We start from the raw sequence: 26,599 nt of genomic DNA on the forward strand, positions 1-26,599 counted from the left end.
TGATAATGGGCACAATGATAACAAAGTTTCTTTTTTATTAATTACCACTATTTGAAATATTGTATTTCTTTGAATGATGCTCGAATTCCTTGGAAAAAAAGTATATAATGATGGTGTAGGATTTTTTTTCTGAATGAATGAAACAAAATTATATAGAGCACAATTAATAATAGCAACAACAAAAATCAAAACAGCCTAAAGGCGGAAAAGAAAAAGAATAATATAGTTTTTAATTTCAAAAACAAATCTTTGTAAACAAAAACAAAAAATTAAATTTTTATTTATATGGAAAGAAAAACAAATGAAAAAATCTGGTGATATTGGAGAGAAAAGTTATTGACAAACAATTTTTATTTTTTCGTTATCATTCGTCATTGATAATAATTAAAAATTCATTTACAGATAGATAGTTGAAACTTGGAAAATAATTTTTCATCCATATTATCGCAAATCAATTTGATTGCATAATATTCACATCAATTATCGACATTAATTAATATTGTTAATATGTCATCAAAAAAAAATTTCTTCACTTTCTTCAAATGTACGGACACAAATTAATGCTGATCGATCCATATAGATCAATCAATCAATAAATGTCAGGTTCAATTTGTCAAGATCAGCAGAAAAAAATTTCAAAAAAGCAATAAAATTTTAATGCATATTGCTTCAATGGAAAAAACTAAAATTATTTTTCAATTCACCTTGAAATAGAATAAAAACAACATTTTTTTCTTGGTTGTTAATTTGTTGACATTTTCTATTGTTGATTATTCATTCAAGTTCAAGGCGTATTTGTAAACGAGATTTGATAAAAATAGAAAATTCTTCAACTATACAATTTTCAATCCATTAGGTAGATCAACACAGAAAATTTTATTATCCTTATATTTTTTTTCCTCGATGTTTTGTTAGATAAATGTAAAGATATAATCTTTGTATGCTGCTGAGAAAAAACAAATAAACACACGAGACTTGTATTATTATTTTTTACCTAAATTAACAATTACGTATCAAGTAAAATTAAGAACAGAGCGAAGAAGTGAAAAAAATAATTTCTGACTATAAAATTTATGTCAACATCATACCAATTGCATTGCATCAGGTCTTATGATTATGTCGATATATTTATTATTGTCAATAACATATTGATAATGATGATAATGACGATATGCCTAAAAATATGAAAACAATCTTTTTTCTGGGTTGTCATCATCATAATCATCAATTTTTATTGAACACATCATTCGATTCGATTTGATAGATATGTTTTTTTTTCGTTTTCCTTAATGTGATTAGACCATCAATTACGAAGCCTATCATTGATTATTTGATCAAAACAAATAGAAAAAAAAACGAAAATATCAACAACAATCATTTGTAAAAATGTCAAAATGATGTTAATGTTTCGAGTTCAAGAGTTTTTCCCAAAATTTGCTCTGAATTTTTTTCCATTTATCTGATTCGTTCAGATGCACCGAACATGTCTGTGTTTGTGTAAATAAGGACCTTGAAAACTTTGGGATTTTTTGATTCAATTTTACTTTACTGGTATTTGAAATTTAGAACAAAAAAAAATCTAATTCTCATGTAAACAATATTCACTGATTTAGTGGCGTTATACATGGACAAAATTAAAATTATCACATGATGATCGTTAAGGTGACAGATGCCGTATAGAAATGTTTAAGTTTGAAGTTGTTTATTCATTTTGTTGATGGAAAAAAATTCTTAACTACCCTTAAAATGTTTGATTTCTATCTTAAGCCACATTTTTTTCAAAATTTGGAAATATTTGACATTGTTTATTAACGCGCATAGACGATAGAAGGAATTCTTTCTACATAAACATTGTGTTCTATTTTTAACTATTTTTTCTTTATTGGCATCAACATCATAGATGGGCGTCATTAATCAAGTCAACACCTTATCTAGCTCGATACGAATTCTTTTTCTTAATCCACCGGAATACGACTACAAATGGCAATGAAATCATAAAAAACGTTGTTAGAGTAAACAAATCAGTTATTTATTTCTTCAATCAATAAAGTTGAACTGGAAATCCAAATTTTCTTTCTTCCTTACAGTACGTTCACTTTTGTTTGTCTGTTCCGTACACACTGACTATTTGAATTAGTAGAAATAGCTTTTGATTTTTTTTGATCTTTTTTTCTGGTACACTTGCAAAGTCCAACACGAGAGTAAATTTATTAGTCCAATAAATAGTTCAGATACAATTTAGTGGTTTTATTCATTGTAATTTTTTTTCCTTTGTCTCTATTATTTTATGTCTGTACATAATGATGATTTGGTACAAAAAAGCTTACTAATTATCAAGATTTTTTTTTGGCCATAATAAAAGACCACTCTAATCAACTATACATGGTTTGTAGATATAAATTTTTAAGAATTTCTTGGAAATTGATGGCAACTATTATAGTAATTGTGGCTGCTTAGACAATTTTCATCTTTTTCTGTTTTTTGTTGTTGATTGTATGGATGAGTGATGCTGACAATAATAATGAAGATAAATTGAATAAATCAGGTAGAAGTGTAAAAATAAGATAGAAGTGCGTCACACATAGCAACCGAAAAAAATTGACTTTCAATTCGGTAAATTTTCATTGATTATGGTCAAAGAAAAAATAACAACTAATCATGGTTGCTAACCAATTACAGATCTTAGTTTATTTCACAAATATTTATCATTATCATTATGATTTCGTCTTATCCGATAATAGTGTTTGTTTTTTCTAATATAATCACCACCTTTTACACAAGATAAATATGATGATGACCTTTTATTGCACTTTATTTTTATTGTTATTATAATATTTCTCGATATTATTATGTTGTTTGTTTTCTGTTTTTTTTTGTTTTTGTTTTGTTTTTGGATTCGAATGACAAGCATTTTTTCTTGTTTTTCCTGCATATATGCGTAAAAAAAGATTTGATTGATATTAGCAATCGATATGACATGAGTAATCGAATGTGTATATGTATCTGCTTTATGTTTAAATCTAGTAATTGAATCATTATGGTTATATAATATTATATTCTATGGTACGATGCACCCTTTTAAACGATAATTTTGTATGATAATGTGAATCAATGATCATAGATCATTGATCGATAAAACAATTAAGATCACTTTTCTATTTGAATATTATTTACATATTTAGCTCCATCGTAATGTTTATATAATGAATAGGATTAGACTGATTATACAATATTGATATTTATTACAGGCACAAGGTTTTGGAAAATTACCTGTTTAAATTATGAAATTGAATTGTTTTGTTTTTCGAACTAGAAAAACAATTCAAACATCAAGATAATAATTACAACAAAAAAAATTATTTTTTCTTTGGCGATTGGAAATTTTTTTTGTGGAAAATTTCTGCTATACAACCACATTTCATCGAAGCAAGATAGCATATGTCAACTTTAAAACTTTTCACCGATTTTTTATATACAGGATTTTATTTTATGAATTATTGGATAAAAATATCAGCCATGCTTATTTCTTTTTTTATTAAAAATGGCCTTGGAATGTCTACTCACTATAAGGTCTTGGTCGATCGAAATACATTTCCGATTTTTGTTCTGGTTTATGAAAAAAAAGTATAGGTACATTTTTTTAAAAAAATGAAACAATCATTTTAAAAAAGGTAGGAGTAGAACATAATTGAATTTTCATTTTTTTTTCTAAATGTTAATGACAATGAATGGTGATGAACTTCTCAGTCAAAAATATAGTTGTATAATTCATAAAACATTTCCGTCATAAACAACGGAAATGATACGTATCCATCCATACTAAATCTGTCTGTCAAAAATGATTTTTTTTGTATGTAAATTTTGATAGACCGCGGTTATTTTATTTTCTACGAATGACTTTTACCGAAAAAACATTCTTGTTTGTTTGTGTGTGTGTGTGGATGTTTAACGTCACGTAATCCATTTTACATTCATTAAATCAAAAACAATTATTGTAACTATCATTGCAATCTCATTTTACGTAGGAATGCTGCTAGAAAAACAACAAAAAACTAATAAAATTATTGTCATAGAAAACATTATCCTACTATATTGCCACATGAATGACAATCTATTCTGTATCATCATCCCGATTATCTTACTAGTCTCATTAGAAGTGAAGGATTTTTGTTTGCGAAATAATAAACTATTATTTGGCCTTTAAATATTTCTAATTTTTATAATTTGTAATAATAGCCTTAGACATCATCTCGTTGTAAAAGTCAGTAAACTGCTCCAGTAATAAAATTATTTTTTATTTGATAAATATGTTTTTGTTTTTTGTTGTTGTTGTTATTGTTATTCAGTACGATTTCATTCCACATTTAATTTCTTGGATTTTCACTTTCAATGTCATTTGTTCATTATGTTTGACCATTGAAAACATAAAACGAGTATCAGGATGATCATACATACATGGATTTCTATGTATGTTTGTTATTGGCGTTAATATTTATTGAATTGATTATCGGATGTTTTTTTCTCTATTAGATTGTTTTCGATTTGTTTTGTTTTGAGAATTTCAATAGAATTTTTGTTTTTGTTGTTGATCAAATCTAATCCTAATTGTATGTGGGAATATGGACATGGCAACAGTCAATTTCTTTTGACCTTCATATTTTTTTTTGTAAATTTCATTACCAAACCCTGAAATTCAACAAAAACATCGATAGTGATCCTATCACGAAAAGAATCGGATCAACTTGTAAGGGAATGTGTCGTTTGTTTTTGTTGTTGTTGTTGTTGTCATTTTTTTTGTAACCAAATATTTATCTTGTAAATTTATCAAAACATATCTAGAATATTATGAATGTAATGAATTTTTTTTTGCTTGTGAAGTTTCATTTTTCATTCAGAATTTTTTTTTTCGAAAAATTGTCAAACATAAAATTTTGGTTGAAAAGCTAAAAATAAAATTTTTTCTATAGTTTAAGGTGGCTCTTGAATTAATTATAATATCAAGTAAATTAGAGAATCCGAATTTGAAAATAATCATTATTGTTTTGTTTTGTCGATGTAATTGTATCATGATTATGCAAATCATTCGATGTTGATGATAATAGTGTTCATCATTATTCGCTGTAAAACAAAATCCCATTCATTTTCTCTACGTCACTATTTTTTAAAAATAGTGTTTGGTAAAATGTCGTCATAATTTAACATCGTATATAATGGTAATACATATGTAATGTAATTTGATGTTCAATTACATCAGCTTCTGTCTTTCTATTCTTTTCTTGTTTTACATTAGTTATTCGTACAAATTATATCGTTATGTTTAAACATATATCGATCGAGATCAATCATCCAATCGAATCATGACAAACCAAAAGATTAGAAGGATAATTTTTATTGATAAGAAAAACAGTTGTCTTTTTTATCGCTATGATAATCATTGGATCAAGTCTTAATTGGTTTTAAATGTTTCAAATCGAATCAAATTTTCTTCCTCGAAATTTGTTTTCAATATCATTTGTTTTCTATCATTTATTTTGTTTTGATTTTCAGTGTGATTGATCATAGGAATCAATTTAGTTCAAAACAAGCAAAGATTTGTTTTCCTATTAATCAAAATTTTTTTAGATGGATATTTTGTTTATTAATCAATGCTGAGGTTTTCCATGTTGTTAATGAATGATGATATCATTCGATTTAAATTGAAACATATCGGCTGTTTTATTTCTTCAATCAATTATCTTGTATCCAAGTGAACGATATGATGAAATAAATAATAAAGTGATAAATTGATTTAATTGAATAAATGAATGATTTGAAAAATTATCACATCATCCATTAAAATACTGATTGAATCCCAAATAAGGAACTACACTATCAGGATTTCGGTGATGTTAAATTTGATATGTTTCTTATGATGACAAATTCAATATGATTCTGGTTATAGAATACTGTTCTTTTGACATGTACCTGTCTGACAGTGTTGTTTTACATAAAATGTTTCGGAAACATTGGTCAAAAAACTCATTGAAAAAATGCTAATTACACGAAAAAGGTTTTCAATTCAAAATTATTTGCCGCAAATGCAAATCAAGAACCAGAAAAATCTCATTGTCGCCTTCAATAATGATTATTATGACTATCATAAAAAACTTCATAGTATCCAAACAACAGCTCTTTTATTTCAACCAACCAAATTTTATACACAACCATTATCATCAATGTACATGTATTTTTCCAATGATATATCGATGAAATGTTTTATTTTCTACTTTTTCATGGACATGGAATCTCTCATCAAACAAAGGCAATGAAAAATCTATTCGTTAGTCGAAAGCCAGAAATGCCGCAGCCGCAGGGATAGTATGTGGTATATCGCCATATAGTATGGAAAGAAGTTGGGGAGAAAGGAAAAGCTAAATATTTTGAAGGGGCAGGTCGTCTCTTTTGTGTCTGTTTCAACCAGATTATAAAAATTTACAAAAAAAAATTGTCTAATAAATAGAAAACACTTTTCACAAATATGTCAAGAATAAATATCCATCATTCTATTTTAAAAATCATTTTTAAATACAACAAACACATTATTCAATCAATCTATATTTCAGAATTATCATTGATAACGGTAGAATAAAATTTGTTTTTAATATTAGTAATGTTTTCTTTCATTCGATCAATTCATTAAATATGGGCGCGTAAAGCTTTTTCTCGAAAATATGCATGAGAAAAAACATCTATACAATGAGAATGCAGTGATACAAACTTAGCCAACTTGTTTACCTCTACATTGCCCATTTTTTCACATCGATTATTTTAGCTTACTTAGAATGGTTTGATTTGGTTATATATCCCTGGTATCTATATAATATCTGCAATATGACGTTGATGGAGCCCATCTTACACTACAACTACATTGATAATGTACATGTAGAATATACACAAAAAAATAATAATTGCTTACTTGCAATGATTGGCTGCCTGGGCTGGTTCATTTGATTTTGTTTTTTTGTTTTTTGTCATTATTTGAGCAAGATACTTGTAAAACATTCATTTGAAACCAAATGGTAGATGTATTTGTTTTTTCTTGTTTTTGTTTGAGGATAAAAAGCAAACTTTTACAGGCAATCGCCGGTATTTGATTATATACAGTCTTACCGAACAGTAACATAGCAGCTTCATCAATTTATTATCTATTTTTCTAAAAAAATTATTGAAACACTTTTTAAGTGAATCAATCTTTTCAAATTTTTTCCTCAATATTCTTTGCACTTTTCTCAGTTCTTTCTTTTCATTCTCATTGACGGAAATTTGATACACGAATGATCCAGAATATACTTGGTGGAAACGATACCCATATGAAACATCAAAAATCAAAAACTAATTCGATATCCATCAATAATAACAATAAAAAGCAACAATTCAATAGCAGTTTCACGTTGGCAACAATCAATTAAAGTTTTTTTCGAGATTTTTCCGTGGTTGATCAGACTATCAACAACGATGGCGTTCATGGTACCTTTGGTTAAGAATCATTATGATATCTACAATACGCGATCAACTTTCAATGATCATGATAATGGTGGTGGTGGCTTTATGATTGGATCTTCAAATCATAACCTTAATCGTCGTGGTCGTACAACTAGCCATTCATCCGATTCGAATAACAAAAAATCTACTAGTGCTGCTGGCAGCAATAGCCAGGTTGTTTTGAATGGCATCGTCCTTCTGAATGGTAGATCATCATCGAAATCAAAACCAAAAGTTGTATTAGCTAGTGCTAGTCGTGCTAAAGGACAATCACAATCAATTCAAGTGCAACAACCCAAACAAAACCAAACAGGTGAATTAGCACAGCAGCGACATTCATTGATGAAAAAACCATCTTCATATTCATCTACACAAAGTATGAATCATGCAACACGTTTATTTCCTCATGTACGACGTACAGTACGTAATCCAATTACAAATCGTGTTTACAGTTATTCAGTATCGATACCGGAATATGTTGCTGAAGAAGATGAAGAAGAATTAGCACGATTAGAGCTAGAAGAATCAATTGAACAATGTGAATCACCGACATTAGATCAGGTTATGATTTTTTCGACAAGTGCTCCAGCCGGTACCGGATCAATTGATAATGGTATCATAGACATTGTCGATGAAGATGATTTCATTCGATGTACAGGTGCACGATTGCCATCGACTATTCGTACGCAAACGAAAAAATCAAAACGAAATGCGAGCTTTTCATCATCGATGGTCCATTCCTCTTCATTGCCAAATTCACCAGTTAATAAAAGTCTTGAATCATCATTTGATGATGAATCAGATGAATCGAAATCACCTACAAATGATCATTCACAATTTGAACGTTGTAATTCATCAAATTCTCGAGAATATATGGAATTATTACATAAGTTCATTTTACATCTGAAAATGTTAAAATTAAAACGAATATTCAATCCAAAAACTTCAATCTCGACAGCCAAAGAATGCAGACAACGTAATCGATCTAGCACTTTGGATGATTCAATCAATTTATGACCACAAAGAAAATATCATATTTTGGATGATTATTGGGTTTTAGAATTTCATAGGTTCTTGAATTCGGTCATCCATTATGTTTTTTTAAATATTGAAACCATTGTGATCATTTCATTTCATCTGATTCATATGACAGATCTTTTCATCCATCCATTTACACATCAATACCTATCATTTGTTCATTAAACAACAATTCATGGTGATCAATTGTTTTTCATATATCACATTCGTGCCTTTCGTGTTATAAATGTGATGTTGATAAATGGTTCCAAAAAAACCCATTTCATCGTAACTTTGGTGATATATAATCGAGAAAAACAAAAATGACAATAATAAACGACGTTAAAAATTTATCTGAATCTTGAGACTTGTTGAAACTTTCTGAAGAAATTGCATCCCTACAAATGTATTGCCTTTTTGGATGCTCTATTTTTTTGTCTAAATTCTTACACTAAAAAACCACAAACTCTTTATTTCTTTTTTGCCGACATAACTTATTTTGTTCCGATCAAAAACTATTATTTTATTGTTAATTTTGTTTTCATATTTATTTTCGATTCTTTTCATAAAACAATCCATTCAATCATTGTTTTTTTTCAATAAAAATAATCTTCCATTATACAATGAATTAAAATTATCTTCATTCAATCAAATTCAATCTTCTAACCAAAAACTATTTTATTGATTACAGTGCGATCTGGTGTCAGTGAAATTTTTGAAAAATCAGGCTTTTTTGAAATTAATTAAATTGAGTTTTTTTCCACAAACGTTAGATGACGCCTAAAAAACATTCAACAAGTGGTTTATGTGATTGAAATCAAATTCTTTTGTATTGAAAAAGATACAATAGACGAAATGAAGAAATGATTTCATTTGAAAAAATGAATTGTTATTGAAACAAGATTATACAAAAGATTTTTCTGCTTATGTAATAAATAAAATGAAAAGAAGAGAACATATTTTGTTATATAACTACAAATGATACCAGCCAAAGTGATTATAAATGGAATGAAAATTGGTTGTATTTCATTTTATAATTCGACATCTTTCAAATATTCATCGATGATCGAGTTTGGTTCAAAACGTGGAAAGTTGAATTGCACTTCAAATTCATCTAAGGCTTCGTTCAGCTCTCTAATCACTTCCATCATTTGTTTTGAATGGTTTTCACAATCGGTCACCAATTGATCGATCTGTGTCTGATTAATTTCAGGAACTTTAGGCAATGGTTTGAGCATACCATTTGGATATCGATCAAAGTTTTGATCCATCAATCTCATGTTTCGTCTATATTTGTTATAAGCTTTAATTGTTTGCTGTTTTCGCATTCGATTCATCGTTACATCTATAGTATCGATAGTACGGCTTGTTTTGTCTCTTTTTTCGGTAATTATGCTGCAAAAAAAATTAATCGTCATATTTTGTTTGTGTTCAATTTGAAGTAACATACCTATTGGTTCGTAATAATAATCTATCAAAGAATATCATTTTTCTACGTCTTGCCTCTCCATAAAGAAGTTTAGTTCGTTGTTTAATATTGGATGCCTGCGCATTTAATACACCCAAATTCAATTTCAAACTATTCAATAGTTCTAAATCTTCTTTGATTTTCGGATCCAATTCAATCTTTGGCACATTAGACAAAAATGGATTCCGATTCGTAGGAAAAAGAGGTGTTGAAATTTCTTGTCTAGATGGATCATTTTCGGATGTAGGCTGAAATCTTGTTTGAACTTTCGGTGGACGTCTTAATGGTTTTATCTGGTCACGATAACCATTCAATGCATATTTTGATCGAGCTATATTCCAAATAAAAACAAAGAATTCGATATTTGTTTAAAGATTGTCAATTATTAAAATTACCATTGTCGGCAGGAGTCTTAAATTGATTTGAAGTATTGATTTTCCTATTGATCATAGGAGAAACACTAAAATGTCGAGATATTGCATTTCGACCATCCATATTTTCCGGTGGTGTCATGTCCATAGATTTTTTTAGGCAAGAAACCCCTAAATCTTTCACAAGAGTATCGTTAGAACATTCTTTCAAGGAAAGATTATTTGCAAATGCGAGTTCAATATTCGATATATTAGTGTCATCGATAATCGGTAATGATGATGGAATTTCTCCGGAAGGCAAAGGTAATGGCACTCTAATCTCACTTTCTCGATTCAATAATTTTTCAATGGTAGAATTATCTTTGGCTTCGTTCGAAGATTCAACATTCTCATTAAGATTTTGTCTAGATTTTCGTAATTTTGTGCCTTTTCTTTTTCTCGTTTGAGTTTTTTTGAATGATTTTTTTGGTTTAAGTTTGACAAAATGATCATATTTTTCGGACAATTGTCTTACAGTTACATGGGATTTTTTCACCAATCGGCGATCATTTGTTTTGGCTATTATCAACAAATTTATAAGAATTTTTCTCAAATCAATCAATTATGTACAATAATAATAATTACATACGTCTATTCGAGGGAATTTTAGAGGAAAATGTTAAATCAATCAGTATTAACAATAAAATGATAAGATGTAATCGTCGGAATAGTCTGCGATTTGTAGGATGAGTGTTTTGGTTCATTTGTTCTTGAATAGTTGACATTTTTGACACTTTCATTTAGTTTTTTTTAATTCAAATTATAAAAATTAGATTTATGAAAATTTCTCCGTTGAGATAAGATCATTAAAAATTTGATGAATGTAATTTTCTAATCAATGACTAGTATAGTCATTTGGCTTTGTATTTTTATCCATTCATACAATTTCGGATACAATATGGATAATGATGATGATGTTGATGAGGGTCATATATACGCGCGCAAAAAAAAAACAATTTTTAAAAAAAACAAAATTATGATTGGTTAAATTCAAGGTGATTGTTCTATTCGTCAAGCGATGATCATCACAAATGAACGGAAAACAAGAATGGACGAATAATAAAAATAACCATTAGGTTTGGACTTGATGATGAAAATTGCTTGTTTGTTCATTCATTCATTCATTCGATCATGTTTGCGTGATGTGAATGTAGAATGACTGAATACGCAAATGACCAAACGATGGGCATACCCTTTCGTTTATATTGGTTGGATAGATGATGATCAATCAATATGATAATGATGAATAAGTAAAATGAAGAAGAACAAGTTCCAGTTTCTCGTTATTGTCATTTATTCATGATGATAGTAATGGTACAGTAAACTGGCAGTTTTCAAAGGGTTAATGAATAAAAGAATGGTCTCATCTTCGTCTTGATCATCATCATCATTATAATAATGTCTAGAATGTATTCATCTATGCACCAGGAAAAAAACAAATCAATCATCTTCTTCTTTCATTTTTCTTCACATCAATCAACAACAATCGATCGATAAGAATTATTTCAATTTCAGATCCCTGACGTATAATTCTATGTTTAGCGTGAAGAAAAAAAAACAAAATCTATCATGATTGACATGATCATTATTAGCCAAAATGAATAATTGCACAGTATTAGTATGAATGTTGGATAGTTCATTTAAACATTTGTACTTTAACAAAAACGATGACCTTTTCGATTTAAACCCTTTATTTTCATAATAACTGGAATAGAATGATTATTGTGAATTTTTGTGTATATAAATATAACAATAAATTTTGCTTCCGCATATAATCGATTCGTAACAATAGTTAAGATTTACATAAAAAATATTTGCGAAGAAAAGGCTTGTCACTTAAACAGTTCAAGATTTGAATTGTTTTTTTTTCAAGTCCAATTTTCAGTACCACTTGGCGTCAAGTTTTTTTTCAAACATACATGTTTCAGTATAGGTATAATAAGGAAACAGTTTATACTTTTTTCAAAGATATAAAGTGTTAATCAACTCAATAAACAAGTCAATCACAACGACCTTTCACTTTATGTCATTGTTCTTCATTGTAATCATAACTATGTATAGCACAATCAAGACAATGCATCGATCAAAATTATTAAGACATCCTTTTTTGCATATGAAAAAAAATTCATGAGATACATCATTAAATTATACTTTATTTTCTTTCTCTTTTTCTGATTGATTCAGGTATGAAGTTTATCGATCGTATTGTTAGTTATTTCACAAAAAAAAACATTCAAGATATTTCCATTGTTTTAATAAGAGTTTTGTTTTTCGTTTTTTTTCTTGGGTTTTTATGATGCTTAACCTTGAACTTGACTCAAAAGAGTTGAATTGTATTCTGTAAATATTCTTGATTATATTATGATCGATCATAATCAAAATGACAGTTTTGGAAATTTCATTTTTAAAAAAAAGATTGAATCATCATCGATCTTATAGAAGATATATCATTCATAATATGATTATAATAATTACCACTTTCATGGTCAACATAATAAAATTTCATATTTAAATATCTAAAAAATGGAAATAAACTGATTGTGTTCATTTACATTACTAACACTGGGATGCAACGTATTCATTTTTGATGTTTGATTTATAAATCAAATCATAAATCAAATCCGATTCAGATGAATGATTTTTTTCCGTTCACAAATATTGCATATATGTGGTTTAAATTTCTGAAAAATCAATAGTCCAAAAAATTGAATCATTATCATTGTTATTGATTTATTACATTTCATGCAATCACAACAAATTGATTTTGTTCGTTTGAAAGAATTTTTTTGGTTGCATCATTCGGAAGGGTTATTTGGCAAACATTTTGAAATAAAGGGTCAGTCTGAATGATATGTGAGTGAAAAAATTGGAAAAATCTCACTATTGTTAAATTATCATCTTGCCAATCAATATGTTACTGATCGTGTATTTCTCATTTTTTCAATTTTCAACAAACAAACATATAGAACGAATAATCACACTAAAAACCAATCAATTATAATTTTGCCTTGTAAATAGGAATGAATAATTTAAAAGGAAACAAAAAAACTAATGATTTCGAAAATGATCATCATTATCATAATAATCGCCGATTATGATATATAGCCAATTGATGAGCAATCAAGTAGTCGAAAACAATGATAATGATGATGATGGTATTGAGAGAGATGATTCAAGCCTGTCTGAATTGCACAAAAAAATTAAAAATTGATTTTTACTGTCAATCTTTTATTTGCAACATATAAACAAAACTCCCTTTAGATTTAGCGGGGATAAATGTACATCAATATATTGAAAAATAAGAAAACAATTTGAATAATGAATCAAAAAGAATTTTTCACATTTGATCAATTGATGTTCACATTGACTTTGCTATCATTACTTTTTTTCTTTCACTTCTTATTGTATATCATTAAATTCAATTGAAAAATGTCCATGTTAAAATGTGTTTGATGATTTGTGTTAGTAGACAAAATCACGATTTGAATTGAACATTTTGAAAACAGGATTATAAAATGCAAGATATTCATTCGTAAAGTAATAGAGAATGACAATGGTGATATCCAACAAATGATCGGGTGATTAGAACGGTGAATTCATACCAAGCTTAGTGCCAAAATCTAAACGAGCTCTACGTTGTTGACGAGTACTGATTCTAATGAAAAAAAATAAATGTTTAAAAAAACCTTGAAAATTAAATCAATACTTTATCTCTCTTCTTTTAGCAAAAACATTGATTGTCATCAAAAGAATTGGCCAAGAAAATCCAATTATCCAAATGTAAAACGGAATGATCTCGATGAAATGTTCAGCTATCTCTATTTCAGGCACATAGATGTAGATTTCAATCAAACAGACGATTAAATGACAAAAGATCAAAATGACTGACGTCCCCAACCAACAATAATTAACGAATGGATATCGTTGCCATAAAAGATGGTTGCGATGCACGAAACCAATTGATATTATCACTTAATGATTCAAAATCTTTATTATAGTTCATTTCATCCATAAATTTATTGGTCTTACCCAGATATAAAACCAAGAACAACGATGCAATAGTTTGTCCGATTAGTAAGTGAGACGACCAAATTAGATCCGTTTTGATATCACCATCAGCCCTTTGGAAATAATCAAGTAAAATGACAATTCAGTAAACTTAATTTGATAAAAACTTACTTGAGATCACTAAACATCCAACATGGACCTAATGTAGATCGACCAACTTTGGTCTGTTCACATGATGTGCCAATTATGATGGCAAACATAATCACACAAATAACAACTGAAGGTGTAAATTTGATTATGTAGCAAAGAAAAAAATAAACAATCGACTGTGTTTTACGAAATTGATTAATAAGAAAAATAAGAAATAATTATTTGAATCTTACCTCTTTGTTAAGATGTAATTTTTTCCCGGTAGCTACAGTCATTACGGTTGGATCTGGTTTTATGCCCATAAGTGAAACGCTCAAGAATGGTATGACAATCATTGAAAGCCATAGAACAATACCAGGTGAAATAAGCGGTGGTAGAAATAATAATGAAGTAATCATTTGAGCTAACGAAATACTTAGGCAAGAGCTGAGAAAAAATTGAAATACATTTCGCATTCTCATCATATAATCACGAGCAATTAATATCAAATAATAAAAAATGATTGCATTGTGTCGTTCCATGGTCATAGAACAAGGTAGGGCTATTAATTCATTGGCTAATTGTGTTGGTGTGTAAATAAACTGAAATTCATTTGGTACCGGAATTCGATCAATAGGTCGAACGGGTTCAGTCTTACAAACGTGTGGATACATTGGGTCAATCCCGATGCTATAATGTTAAAAAGAACGATTTATTAATTGAAATGTTCAGCGATAAATCATAAAAGTAAATAACCTGGCATCAGCTTGCATGAAAATTGGCATGTTCGATTCATTAGCCATGCTTCCAATCACACAGACAACTTCATCATATTCTTGCATGATTTTTATCATTTCCTTCGTTGCTTCCGGTGTACAATCAGTGAACAATGATACTAATAATGGTACATTGTCAACATTTTCCAGATGTGGTCTAATATTATCAATTCCTTTGGGTAATTTGGCACGATTAGACATATCGAATGTTATGGGTGCTTCGTGTTCGGTCATTGTACTGGCTGTTGTATTACGACTTGGCGATGGTGAGAGTTGACGATGTGTATTCGAAGCTTTACTTGAACTTCGAAACTCTTTTGCTCGAGTTAACCCATGACGAATATGAAAACTGCCCGAACGATCCGAACAAACAGAATTAAGTTTACGTCGTGGTCTTGGCAATTCATGACTAATTGGAACCTCTTCCGAATCACTACTTGATGAATAGTCAGACGAATTGATACTTGTTATTGACATTCGATGATTCATCTTATGTTTGATGTGAGCTGCTAATAATATTAAATTTAAAAGTGTTTAGAAAAAAACCAAAATAAAGATAAATTCTTACCCGAATTGTCGGAATGCTTTGATTTTTTATGCTCACTATTTTCGGCACTTGATTCGTTATCATTATTGGCATTATAATGTCCAATCGAATCATTTAACAAAGAAATGTGACAATTCCAACCGGATTCAAGCCCCATTTTCTCCGAAAACACTCGACTTCTTAGTTCATTTTCTTTTGAAAAATGAACAAATCGAATACAAGCTTTGGAATATTAAATACAATCAGGATTTAGTGGAAAAAGAATAATAAAAATATACCTGTATCTAATAGTTCTACAAGACGGACAAAATCCGAACAAGCTTGATATTGTAATGTAGCCATACCGATGAAAACTTCATTGATTACTTTTTTCATTGTTTGATCCAATTTTTGTGTTTGAGTTTCATGAACAATTGGTTTCGCTTTAAATGATCGCTCTGGTTCGGCAGCTGTAGCATCATTGTTCACAATCGGTTTCTCTAGATCTTCTTTTGATCCTTTTTTAGATCTAGTTGATGGCGAATCATTGTTATTACTATTATTGACAGGTGTAAAAGTTCCATGTTTTGAAATTGAATCTGTACTTAGATGATGTCCAATTAATTTAGAATCCAAATTTAAATACATGGAATGATCGAATGATTCATTGCATGAATCGAAATTATGATGACTAGTATTTGAAAATGAATAATGTGAATCGATTCCAAGGCCACGAAAATGTGAATCAAGACTTCGTTGTGATGGAAACAAATGACTGCTGTCCGGTGGCAGTTCAACATAATACTCTTTATAAAAATTAGAGGTTTCCGAATTATTAGCTGTTGTTCCACTTTCATTGATAACAGGAATGTAAGAAAATGAACAACAATAAGATGTAAGTGAAGATCTTTGGTAAAAATCGAGAATTTTTTTCCTCTCATAATCGGTAAGCAAAACCAAACCTTGACCGTTCCAATATTCGGCACAGGAATCAAGGATTAAATCACCAGTCCCTTGTGAAAGCAACTGACAAGTATTGGAAAATGAATCACAAATAACCGCACAGGTCATATTCGGGAATGGCATTCGTAGCCGAGAAAAATTCAATGATTTTGCCAATTTTCCTTTCTTGATCACTTCAGGGCGGATATGACGAAAAACGCCGATCTGGTAACAATATTGATAATCTTTGATTGCATTTTCCGTGAATCCAATTTGTCTAGCTAATTCACAAAGACATCGTTTACTAACGACCGGAACAGCAACTTCATTGGCAAGCGATTCACACGCAATATGATCACTGTAACGAATAAATTCTTCTTGCGTTGCAGGATTACAAGTATTCAACAAAATCGCCAAACCCAGTGGTTTTAGATTTGAAAGATAACGATTCCAATAAATATCATCGAATTGTAAACCATATGGATTACGACGATCAAGTGTTATATCTAGTTGAACACATTCAGCACGAGAAACATTTGAAAGAACTGAATGCCGTTTACCGCTTTGATTATGTTGAGTGTATGAAGATGAATCGTTAAATTCATTATCAACATTGTTATTAAAATTTTCGTATTCAGTAGAATTTTTCTTTCGATTTTGAGCCGATGACAAGAAAAATACCTTATCGGCGATAGGATTAGGCCACGAAAGAATACCTTTTTTATCTACACAACACAAGGCAGTTATACTTCCCAATACATGCAATAGATTGGCCGTTCTCCATAAATTTCCATTTTCATTAGAGAAAAAAAAGAAAATTTTTTTCAGAATTTTTTGTAACATCAAATTTTCTGTTGGTATCATTCGTATTTGATCTGGATCAATTTCTTCAAGAAGATGTTCGCGACGAATTGCAGAATTATTTTGATACAAAGGATTTTCTGTCAAATGGATATTCGTATTTAAATCATAATCCCTAAATGAATCCGATGATTTTCCAGATTTTAAAAGTTTATCTTCGTTCATATGAAAATATTTGTAAATTATTTCCAATCTAATTAGACCATAAACGTTCAAAATTAACCATAGTGATGGCAATGCCAATGGTAATAATGGTAATATAGTCATTACCGGTCGTAATAGTATCAAAGCTATTGTAGCTGCTGTTGTATCGAAATGACTTCCAGTAAATTCCACATAACAATAATGTACAATACTGAAACCAAGTACGATAATGAATATGATCGGTACCAATATATGTTCCAAATAACGAACGAAAATTAATCGAAATTCTTTCTCAAACGCTGTCGGTTTTCGACCATGCTGTGATTGTAGTGACAATGCCGTTTTTAAATCCGTAACATAGGGTGTTTCAATGAGCAAAAATTTACTTGGTTTTAATGATTTACGAAATCTTGGAACGGTAAATGTTTCTGGTTCATTATCAACCTTGGGCGCAAATATTTCATCACGATGAAGTATAGCATCTTTGCCAATCTCATCATCGAGAAATACATAGGTATAAGCATGATCTAAAGTTGCGTGTGGAAATTGATCATTTCCACCATCATAAAAATGATAATCATTTAGCTTTTTGCCACGTTTAATCACTTTATCGATACGTCGACAATTGGCTGGTGCTTTATGTCCAGGTTCCAAATAGATCACATCACCTTTAACCAAAAGTGATACAGGAAGATTAACTAATTTATCATCACGATATGTTCGCTGTATCGAAATACATGGTGAAGCCGGTGTTGCTAAATTAGCATAGAATATATGTGTCGCCCATTGATTCATTAATTGTTCATTATTGGCACAATCACGAATTTTTTCGGCTAATCGAACTGCTTTGTCATAAAGCTCTGTGTGACGAGATTTCGAACTCCAATAAATGATTCCAATATTCAATATCAATACTAATACTAAGATGACATTTTCAATAGCTAATGGTATGGATGAAGTAAAATGACCGAATTCAAATGCAATCAAATAGGTGATGATCGATGAAATAAGAAAAATTATCGATGTCCATCGAAATGTTGAATGTATACTTTTGATTGAATATGCTTGACTAAGAACATATCTCCATGATTGAACATTGTATAAATGAGGCTGCTTTGATATTAATAAAAATTTAAAATTACATAACATCTTTAAAAAAATCATAGATCAGACCTCTAAATCATCGAGAAATTCTTTAATATCTTTATACAATTTATAAACAGCTTGTTTGGTCGTAAGACCACCAGTAATATCACTCGAATATTCCAACATTGTTGATGATTTTTCAAAATCATTTGTTGATCATCACAATCATCATTGTATTGGCTCATCACCTTCTCAAATTTAAATCGATAATCTGTTGCATAATTGATCTATAGATTTTTATACTCATTTTTCACATCATAATCGATTCAGAATAATCAAAAGTTTCAATCACAACGAATAAAAAAAATCGTCTATAAATAGAATCAAATAAAAACAAAGAATAAAATTCTGTAAATTTTTTATTCGAAATGACAAATTTATACTTTGCAAGTATAGCATATTCTTAGATTGCTTACTTGATCCATATTATCGTTTTTTTCGAACGATGGATTTGGATTATGGATTTTATGATAATTATCAAAATGGAAATAGAGTTTTCTCCGTTATCCATAAGTTTTATCACACAGGAGATTAGTGATTCATAATAGAGTATAATGAATATTATCATTGCTATAACAACAACATCGATTTATGATGATTAAATTAAAGTTTGTAATACGAAAACAATGATTATCCTTATCATCAAATTAAAATCAATAAAATTATTCATTGATCAAATTAATTCTTGTTATTTTTTCTTAATTTTTTAAAAAATTTTCACCCAAAAAACCGGTTTTTTCATTACGTTTCTATAAAAAATAACCTGAAATTAAATTATGTATTTTATTTGATCATCACTAGATGACACTTAATTACACAAATTTCTACCTTTATTAGTATTTAGCTGAATAAATGTTTGAAATATTTCAAAATTAATATGTTCAACAAAAATCAAGATATGATTTATAAGAAATGAAACAAACAACAAAACAAAAAATGATGAATTAATCATGACTGCATGTTGTTGAATGGGAAAAAAGATTCTATACCAGTTTTTTGCCTGCATCGAATAACAATATTGTTCAACACATAATACCAATCCTTGGAATGATTATGATGATGAATCACAATCGATCATCTTCAATATTAAATCCTGATCAATCGACCGTATGTGTTTTTGTGTGGGTCGACCCAAACTACTCTTTATTATAAAATAATCAAGATCATCATCAACAAAAAAAAACATGATTGGTGTGATGTAAAACAACAACAACATTTTTCTCGATAACATAAATATATACAATATGTTGCTGTCATTTGTATCATCATATCCCGATTCATTGGAATGATGAAGATCGAATGACATCTTGTTTATATGCATGTTTTGTTATGCTTTCTTTAACGATTATAATCAAATAGATCTATCGCATTTTTATTGATGCTCGACACATGCGATATGAATAATGTGATGATGTATCATCATCATCATCACACCATTTAATTCAACATACATTGATCATGCAATATGATTGAATTGGATGTTGTCCATGTTTTGATTATGATACCCTGATTTATTCTCATTTTAAAAATCTATCTATCTATTTATCCATGGTAGTAAATGTTATTGGTGATAATAATAATAACAACAATATTCAAAATACAATAACAACAACAACAACAACAAGGCTATACATTTTCCTATGAAAAAGAAAATAAAAACATAATTGGCTTGTTGTTGTTCAATGTTGTTCGATTTGATCTTCACACATTTGCACACACACGTCTTGAATTGAATTGAGAAATCATTTTTTTTCTGGTGATATTGGCGATGATTGATTGCTTCATTTATCGACATAGAATTCTTCCTTTTTTTTGGTTGTAAATCTATTTATATTGATAGATATGGAATGTAAAAAATTTGTTCACATGATCATTCGTATGGTGTGAGAATATTTTCAAAAATAATTCTTCGGAAATGATAAAAAAATAAAGCCAATAAACAACAATGGCAAATTTTCTATAGATAACATTGTTGTTGTTTTCTCGCCAATTATTATTTGTGCGACATTTTAACAAATTATCAAATTATTTCAATCGGAATCGATAAATTGACCTAACGACCACTATCGAGGTCAATCAAAAACATTTCAATTCAAAAAAGTAAATTATAACTTAATACATTTACAGGTATTATCTATTGTTGTTGTAAATAATTAAATTTGTTCCATTTTCTGGATGACAAAAGAAGCGCCAATTGAATGAAATTAAAAAAATTATATTCAATTCAATCATCATCACTTCAGAATTCAATTCATTTAACTGCTAATTACATGATCAACAATCATCGTCAACGGGAGACAATGACAAATTCGTTTTTTTCTTCTCTTTTTTTTTCTTTATTTCGATCGATTGATCAAAAAAAAATCTTTTCTTTTCATTTTTTCTTTTTATTATTGAATGTTTTGACAGCCAAATGATGATGATGATGATGAAACGGGTCAATCCAATTGAATTCACAATCAATTGGATTGATGATGAATTCAATACACAAAGAAAGAATAGTTATTGTTTGTGTGTGTGTGAATCATACTTGATTTGGCTTATAATTGGTTTTTTTCTCGTTGATTCATAACATGAAAGATGGATTTGCTATGCTTCTGTGTAAATGGTTTCGATAAGATGATGGTGATGAAGAAGAAGAAGAAGAGAAAAACAATTCACGTGGCAAACAGAAACAATTTTCTTGTTTATTATTTCGCCATAGATATTTGAAAGAAAGCATTGACAACAAAGAATTTATACATTAAAAATGTTTCATTTTTTATACTTTGAAATTGTACAGTTTATATCCATCCGTACCATCATTGTCCAGCTTATTAAATTCTAATCAATCACCACCATTATAACCATTATTGACACATTTTGAAAGAAAAAGCTTCACAGTCATTATTTTTTCTATTAATGACCAATCATAGTTATTGTATTTACTTACACACTTCAATCTATCTTTATTAGATAATGATAAAATAATGAAATGAAATAACAAACATTTTTTTTTTTGTTGAAAGCCTTGAAAATATCTGATAAACAATTGAATTAAGAAATAAAATGTAACACGAAATAATGAATAACGACAAAAAAAAGACCTATATAACGATTCAATCATCAGTGATCAATTGATCATTGTTATTATTTTTTCGGTAGAATAAAAATGGTTAAAGAAAAAATCTATTGAAAATGATGGTGAGGAAAAAATGAATCTTGTTATCTGAATCCGGTTTTTTTTCGGGCGGCATTCTACACCAAAATTGTCATGGAAATGAATTTTTTTTCAGTTTTTCGTTAGAAAAAAGCCAATTATAAAAAAGCAATCGATTTTACCTGAAGTGTTTTTATTTCTAAGAAAAATTTTTCATTTAAAATTCATATTCAATATTGATTATTATTATTATAACAAAAGCCATTTTAATGGATAATCAAAATGAGTGAAAAAATATCTACTTTCAGCTATCATCATTATTGTTGGCAAATGATATTATATAACTTTGAAATATAGATAGAATAGAATAGAAAAAGTATTATGTTGGTCATTCAGAAAAAAAAAGTATTTATTTACAGAAATCAAATAATCTAAAACTGAATGAAAAATTCGAACAAAATTTTTTAAGCATCCATTACATTTCAACTAAAAAAAATCTATTCATCTATCACACTTCAATCAACAACAAAAAAAAATCTCTTTATAAATATAATTCGTTATTATTTGCATCGTAGTATTTTTTTCACATTAAATTTTAAATCAAAATCCTATTTTTTTTTCGTATAACGAAAATAAAAATGACTATTTTTTTCATTTTGGCCCCTTTTTTGACATATTTCATCAACCGATGTCATCGAACGACAAACAAATTAAAATGATCAAAAAAAAAAAAATGAAAATTCAGGGCATCATCGAAATAAGTTTTTCATTTTGATCATGTTTGAAAAATGGGTCGTAATTTTATATAATGTATCATTCAAATGAATGAAACATCCATACTATTTTCAATTATTCATCATTTTCATTTTCATTTTCATAATTCAAAAAAAATATCAATTTTTTTGTCTAAAACGAATCCGATCATCCTATAGGATTATTTAATAATAATTTTTTTTCACCTTCAAGCAATGAAAAATAAATTTTTCGTTGATGATGAGTTCCACATCATTCATACACACAACATCATATCAACACTTCAGCAAGATAGGTGTGGTGATTTATTTTATTATTATTATTTTCATTTTACATATGCTATTTTACTCCTTTAAGGCACCAAAAGGTAATATAATAAAATAAAACAATAATGATACCTATAATAATTCATATCATTCTATTATTCTTATAATTGAATCGCAGTTTTGATGGAATAACAATGCTGAAAAAGAACAAGAAGAATACCCGCAAGCTTATTTTGATGAAAGCTTTTTTTTTTGATTACATTTCATGTATTTGATTTTTCATATTCTGTCATATTATTTTTGAACATTTAATTGATTCTAAAAAAATGCAAAAATGAATTGTTATTATTTATGAATTGATCGGGTTGTTGTTTTCTGATTCAATTCAAAATTGTATAATAATCTTCAAAACTTTCAATGGAAATATAAAAAAAAATATTCATTTTCATTCAAATTCCATTATTAAAATCATGATAATTCATCAAAAAAACTTATAGCAATCATTTGAATGAGAATATATGGATTCTATTTGTCATTCAGCTATTTTTATCATTATTATAATCGACCAAAATGAATAGAAATTTTGCTGTGCAATTCATAATGGAATTTCTATTACAATTAAAATATATATTCGTAGACTTTATGTAGGTGCATGTATTCATGCAAAAATAAAGAACAACAGAGAATATTCATCGAGACAAAAAAAAATATGGGAAACAATATGAATAAATATTTTTTTTAATGCATGTCTAATTTCATTACAATCAATTGTGTCAAGCAAAAACTGGCAACCAGAAAATAGGTTGATTTGAAATGCTGAAATATATGAAACATTGTTCATAGATGAAAAATTCTATTCCCTGTTCTCAATGGCCAAATTGTGAAAAAAAAATGAAATTAAATCATAACACAACAGACATTGAATTTACGCATCGATTTGTTTCGAGATTTATATCAATTTTTTTTCTTTGGTTTCAATGGTGATGATGATGTTCTGGAAAACACTGGCTCCAATTGGATTTATGTTTTCCATTTCGTTTTAGTTAGTTTTCGGGTAGATGGCAAAAAAAACTTATGCAGTCAATGATGCTGTTGATGTTCTTAATTTAAAGGCGGGTAACGACAGTGGCGGCGGCGGTGGTGTCGAAATGTGTTTAACGCCTCACCGAACACAATGGTCGCTTCACTTTTTTTCATTTTTTCGTTTTGGTTCGCAAGAGATTGGTTTTGTGCAAAATGAAATTCTACAACCAAAAAAAGAATGAAAAGAAAAACGAAAAATAACGACTTTTTTTCCTGTACAATGTGTGTGTGTGTGCAACGATCCAATCACATCGCGAATCAGTGATTCAATTCCAAAGTTGACTAAATAGAAACTTCAAGTCTCATAGAATCTTTATATTCTTAAGTAAGCAAATAGAGATAATATGAAAAGAAGAAAAAATCCATCAACAAAGATAATTTAATTCAATGATGATTGAAATCATCATCATCCTCATTCAGCTTGACTTGAATTGATAAGATTCAATAAGATTTTTCTCCAATTTTTTTATATATCGTTAATGAAAATTTGTTGTTTCTAATTAAATTATATAATTAATATCAGATTCGATACGAAATATATTCTACTCATCGTTTAACTATAGTATATTAATCTATATATTTGATTCAGAAAATTTCTTGAGTAAAAATAACGGTAAATCCGATTTTAATATATGCTATAAGGTTTTTATGCTTCGTCTAGCATCATCATTATTATTAACTAACATTACCGATTCATTCAATATTGTCATGATTTAGACAGAAATTCAATTCAATTCAATCTCAAAGTGTTCATTCATTTTCAAAATTCTAATTAATAAAAATTGATTTAAATCTCATGATCTCTCAACACAGAATGTGTGTGTAAAGAAGAGTTTTCTATTTCAAAATTTTTGTAACGATTTTTCCAGTGACATTCAATGAAAGCTGTATTAAATGAAAATTAATTAATCCATTCATATATTTGACGTTGTCATCGTTTTTGAATTTGGCGGATTTTTCATTGGAAAAACTTTTTTTGGAAAGCAATGAATCATGAATCATGATGACGCATAGTAGGTGGATGGTTGATAAAATTAAATGACTTTTTTGTGGTTTTTTTTTCTGCCGCCAATATTCATTATCCAGTAGCATATGTCAAAACTGTGATTGTCAAAAATGTTCATAAGAGCAACATGAAACACGTCAAATATATTCGTGAGAGATCGGTTTATTAGTAAAATTCGATCATTGATACTTCATTTGAGTTGTTTCATTCAATGATGTGCCAATAATAATCAAAGTTCCGAATACAAAATATGTCAATCAAAAAATACACGAAGGTTATTTACAATATAACAAAGACACAAAGAACGAAAAAGGCATTGTTCAGAAAGAAAAAATAAAAATCAGATTTAGATATAAATTATTTAACAATAAAAAAAATTTGGATGATGCCAACAATTGGAATTGAAAAAATGGAACATGAAACAGAATCAACTCAAACAAAAACAAAATCGATCTGTTTATCATCATCATCATGGTAATTAATGAAGATAAATTCCATTCAATTTTATTTTGGAAAATGGAATAAATTGATTGAAAAATGGGAGGGAAAAGCAAAAAAAAAGTCAATAATTTTATTTGTAAATCGATAATTTTTTTCAAATTAATTATCTGTCATTATCATTGAACAGACATAATTATTGATTATTATAATTGTCACAATGTCTATTTATTATTCAAACAGTGTTTTTTTTTCATTTTTCAAATCCTAAAAACTTTTTTTTATATAAAAAAAATGATTAATGCATTTTGCATAACCAACTATAGATCTACTCATATTGAGAATTGAAATACTTTTTTCTGATTGGTCCTTCAAAGATAACTGTCATCATTGAATGTCGGGCTTTTTCATTTTCCGAATGATCAAAAAAAAGTTTTCGATTTTTTTCATTTTATTCTTATTTTATTTAGGAAACGAAAGTTTTTTCCGTGTGTGGAAATCATTCATATTTACGACGCCGACAACGATGCACAATCATCAATAATTGATTAATAGCCAATTTATTTATAAGAAAAATTCTTTACTATTTATTATTGATAAAGTTTAGATTTCTTTTTTCTTTTCTTTTTTGTTGTTGTTGTTCATCATAGTCTTTTTGTTATGTCATCGTTGTTGTTACTTAGTTTCATTGGCAATGATGATGATGAAAAAAAAAGAATAAAAATATGTCAATATTCAGGTATCATTCATTGTATATGATAAAACATTTCAATAATTTGGGCGTTGATAAATATCGATAGATTTTTTTTATAAGCATTGCGTGTCAATGACTGATGATGATGTTGAAGATGATAATGTGGATGATCATCTTTTTCATTGAAATGATTATTGTATTATTGATTAGGAATGGTGGAACAATAACATTTTTTTCTATCTTGTCATTTATATGTTATACAATAATAATGT

At 28.5% G+C, this 26,599-nt stretch overlaps 3 protein-coding genes across 5 annotated transcripts; 1 reads left to right on the forward strand and 2 right to left on the reverse strand.

The window, feature by feature from the left end:
- Positions 1 to 7,106: 7,106 nt before the first annotated feature.
- LOC113791938 (uncharacterized) lies at positions 7,107 to 9,196 on the forward strand. The gene has a single exon (XM_027341788.2). It carries the CDS (start codon positions 7,495 to 7,497, stop codon positions 8,536 to 8,538), a length of 1,044 nt encoding a protein of 347 aa, XP_027197589.2. The 5' UTR covers positions 7,107 to 7,494; the 3' UTR covers positions 8,539 to 9,196.
- Positions 9,197 to 9,292: 96 nt separating this feature from the next.
- LOC113791813 (uncharacterized) lies at positions 9,293 to 11,861 on the reverse strand. The gene is made up of 4 exons (XM_027341644.2): positions 11,006 to 11,861; positions 10,402 to 10,935; positions 9,989 to 10,337; positions 9,293 to 9,933 (listed from the first exon to the last, which is right to left on the reverse strand). Exons 1-4 carry the CDS (start codon positions 11,154 to 11,156, stop codon positions 9,570 to 9,572), a joined length of 1,398 nt encoding a protein of 465 aa, XP_027197445.2. The 5' UTR covers positions 11,157 to 11,861; the 3' UTR covers positions 9,293 to 9,569.
- Positions 11,862 to 13,623: 1,762 nt separating this feature from the next.
- On the reverse strand, positions 13,624 to 19,281 carry l(2)k05819 (transmembrane protein 94-like protein l(2)k05819). 3 transcript variants are annotated; one of them, XM_027341698.2, is made up of 9 exons: positions 18,976 to 19,281; positions 16,155 to 18,912; positions 15,898 to 16,098; positions 15,310 to 15,838; positions 14,808 to 15,243; positions 14,596 to 14,750; positions 14,446 to 14,537; positions 14,123 to 14,387; positions 13,624 to 14,071 (listed from the first exon to the last, which is right to left on the reverse strand). In XM_027341698.2, the coding sequence occupies exons 1-9, from the start codon at positions 19,072 to 19,074 to the stop codon at positions 13,999 to 14,001; spliced, it is 4,608 nt and encodes a 1,535-aa protein (XP_027197499.2). In that variant the 5' UTR covers positions 19,075 to 19,281; the 3' UTR covers positions 13,624 to 13,998. The 3 variants fall into 3 exon arrangements, with proteins under 3 accessions (XP_027197499.2, XP_027197500.2, XP_027197498.2); XM_027341699.2 differs by having other exon boundaries at positions 15,310 to 15,835; positions 16,155 to 18,915; XM_027341697.2 differs by having other exon boundaries at positions 16,155 to 18,915.
- Between the last annotated feature and the right edge of the window lie 7,318 nt (positions 19,282 to 26,599).

Source organism: Dermatophagoides pteronyssinus, unplaced genomic scaffold (genome assembly GCF_027571235.1).
Source record: "Dermatophagoides pteronyssinus isolate colony J.1.1.1.1 unplaced genomic scaffold, Derpt_VIB-CSIC_2022.12 sq0026, whole genome shotgun sequence".
Classification (NCBI taxonomy): domain Eukaryota; kingdom Metazoa; phylum Arthropoda; class Arachnida; order Sarcoptiformes; family Pyroglyphidae; genus Dermatophagoides; species Dermatophagoides pteronyssinus.

Excerpts from the sequence above, each read along its gene's own strand:
- LOC113791938 (XM_027341788.2), top strand. The coding sequence starts at position 7,495 with ATGGCGTTCATGGTACCTTTGGTTAAGAATCATTATGATATCTACAAT.
- LOC113791813 (XM_027341644.2), bottom strand. The coding sequence starts at position 11,156 with ATGAAAGTGTCAAAAATGTCAACTATTCAAGAACAAATGAACCAAAAC. Across the intron at positions 10,338-10,401 it reads TAAGACTCCTGCCGACAATG|CTCGATCAAAATATGCATTG; the intron begins GTAATTTTAATA and ends TTTGGAATATAG. Across the intron at positions 9,934-9,988 it reads TTATTATTACGAACCAATAG|CATAATTACCGAAAAAAGAG; the intron begins GTATGTTACTTC and ends TTTTTTTTGCAG.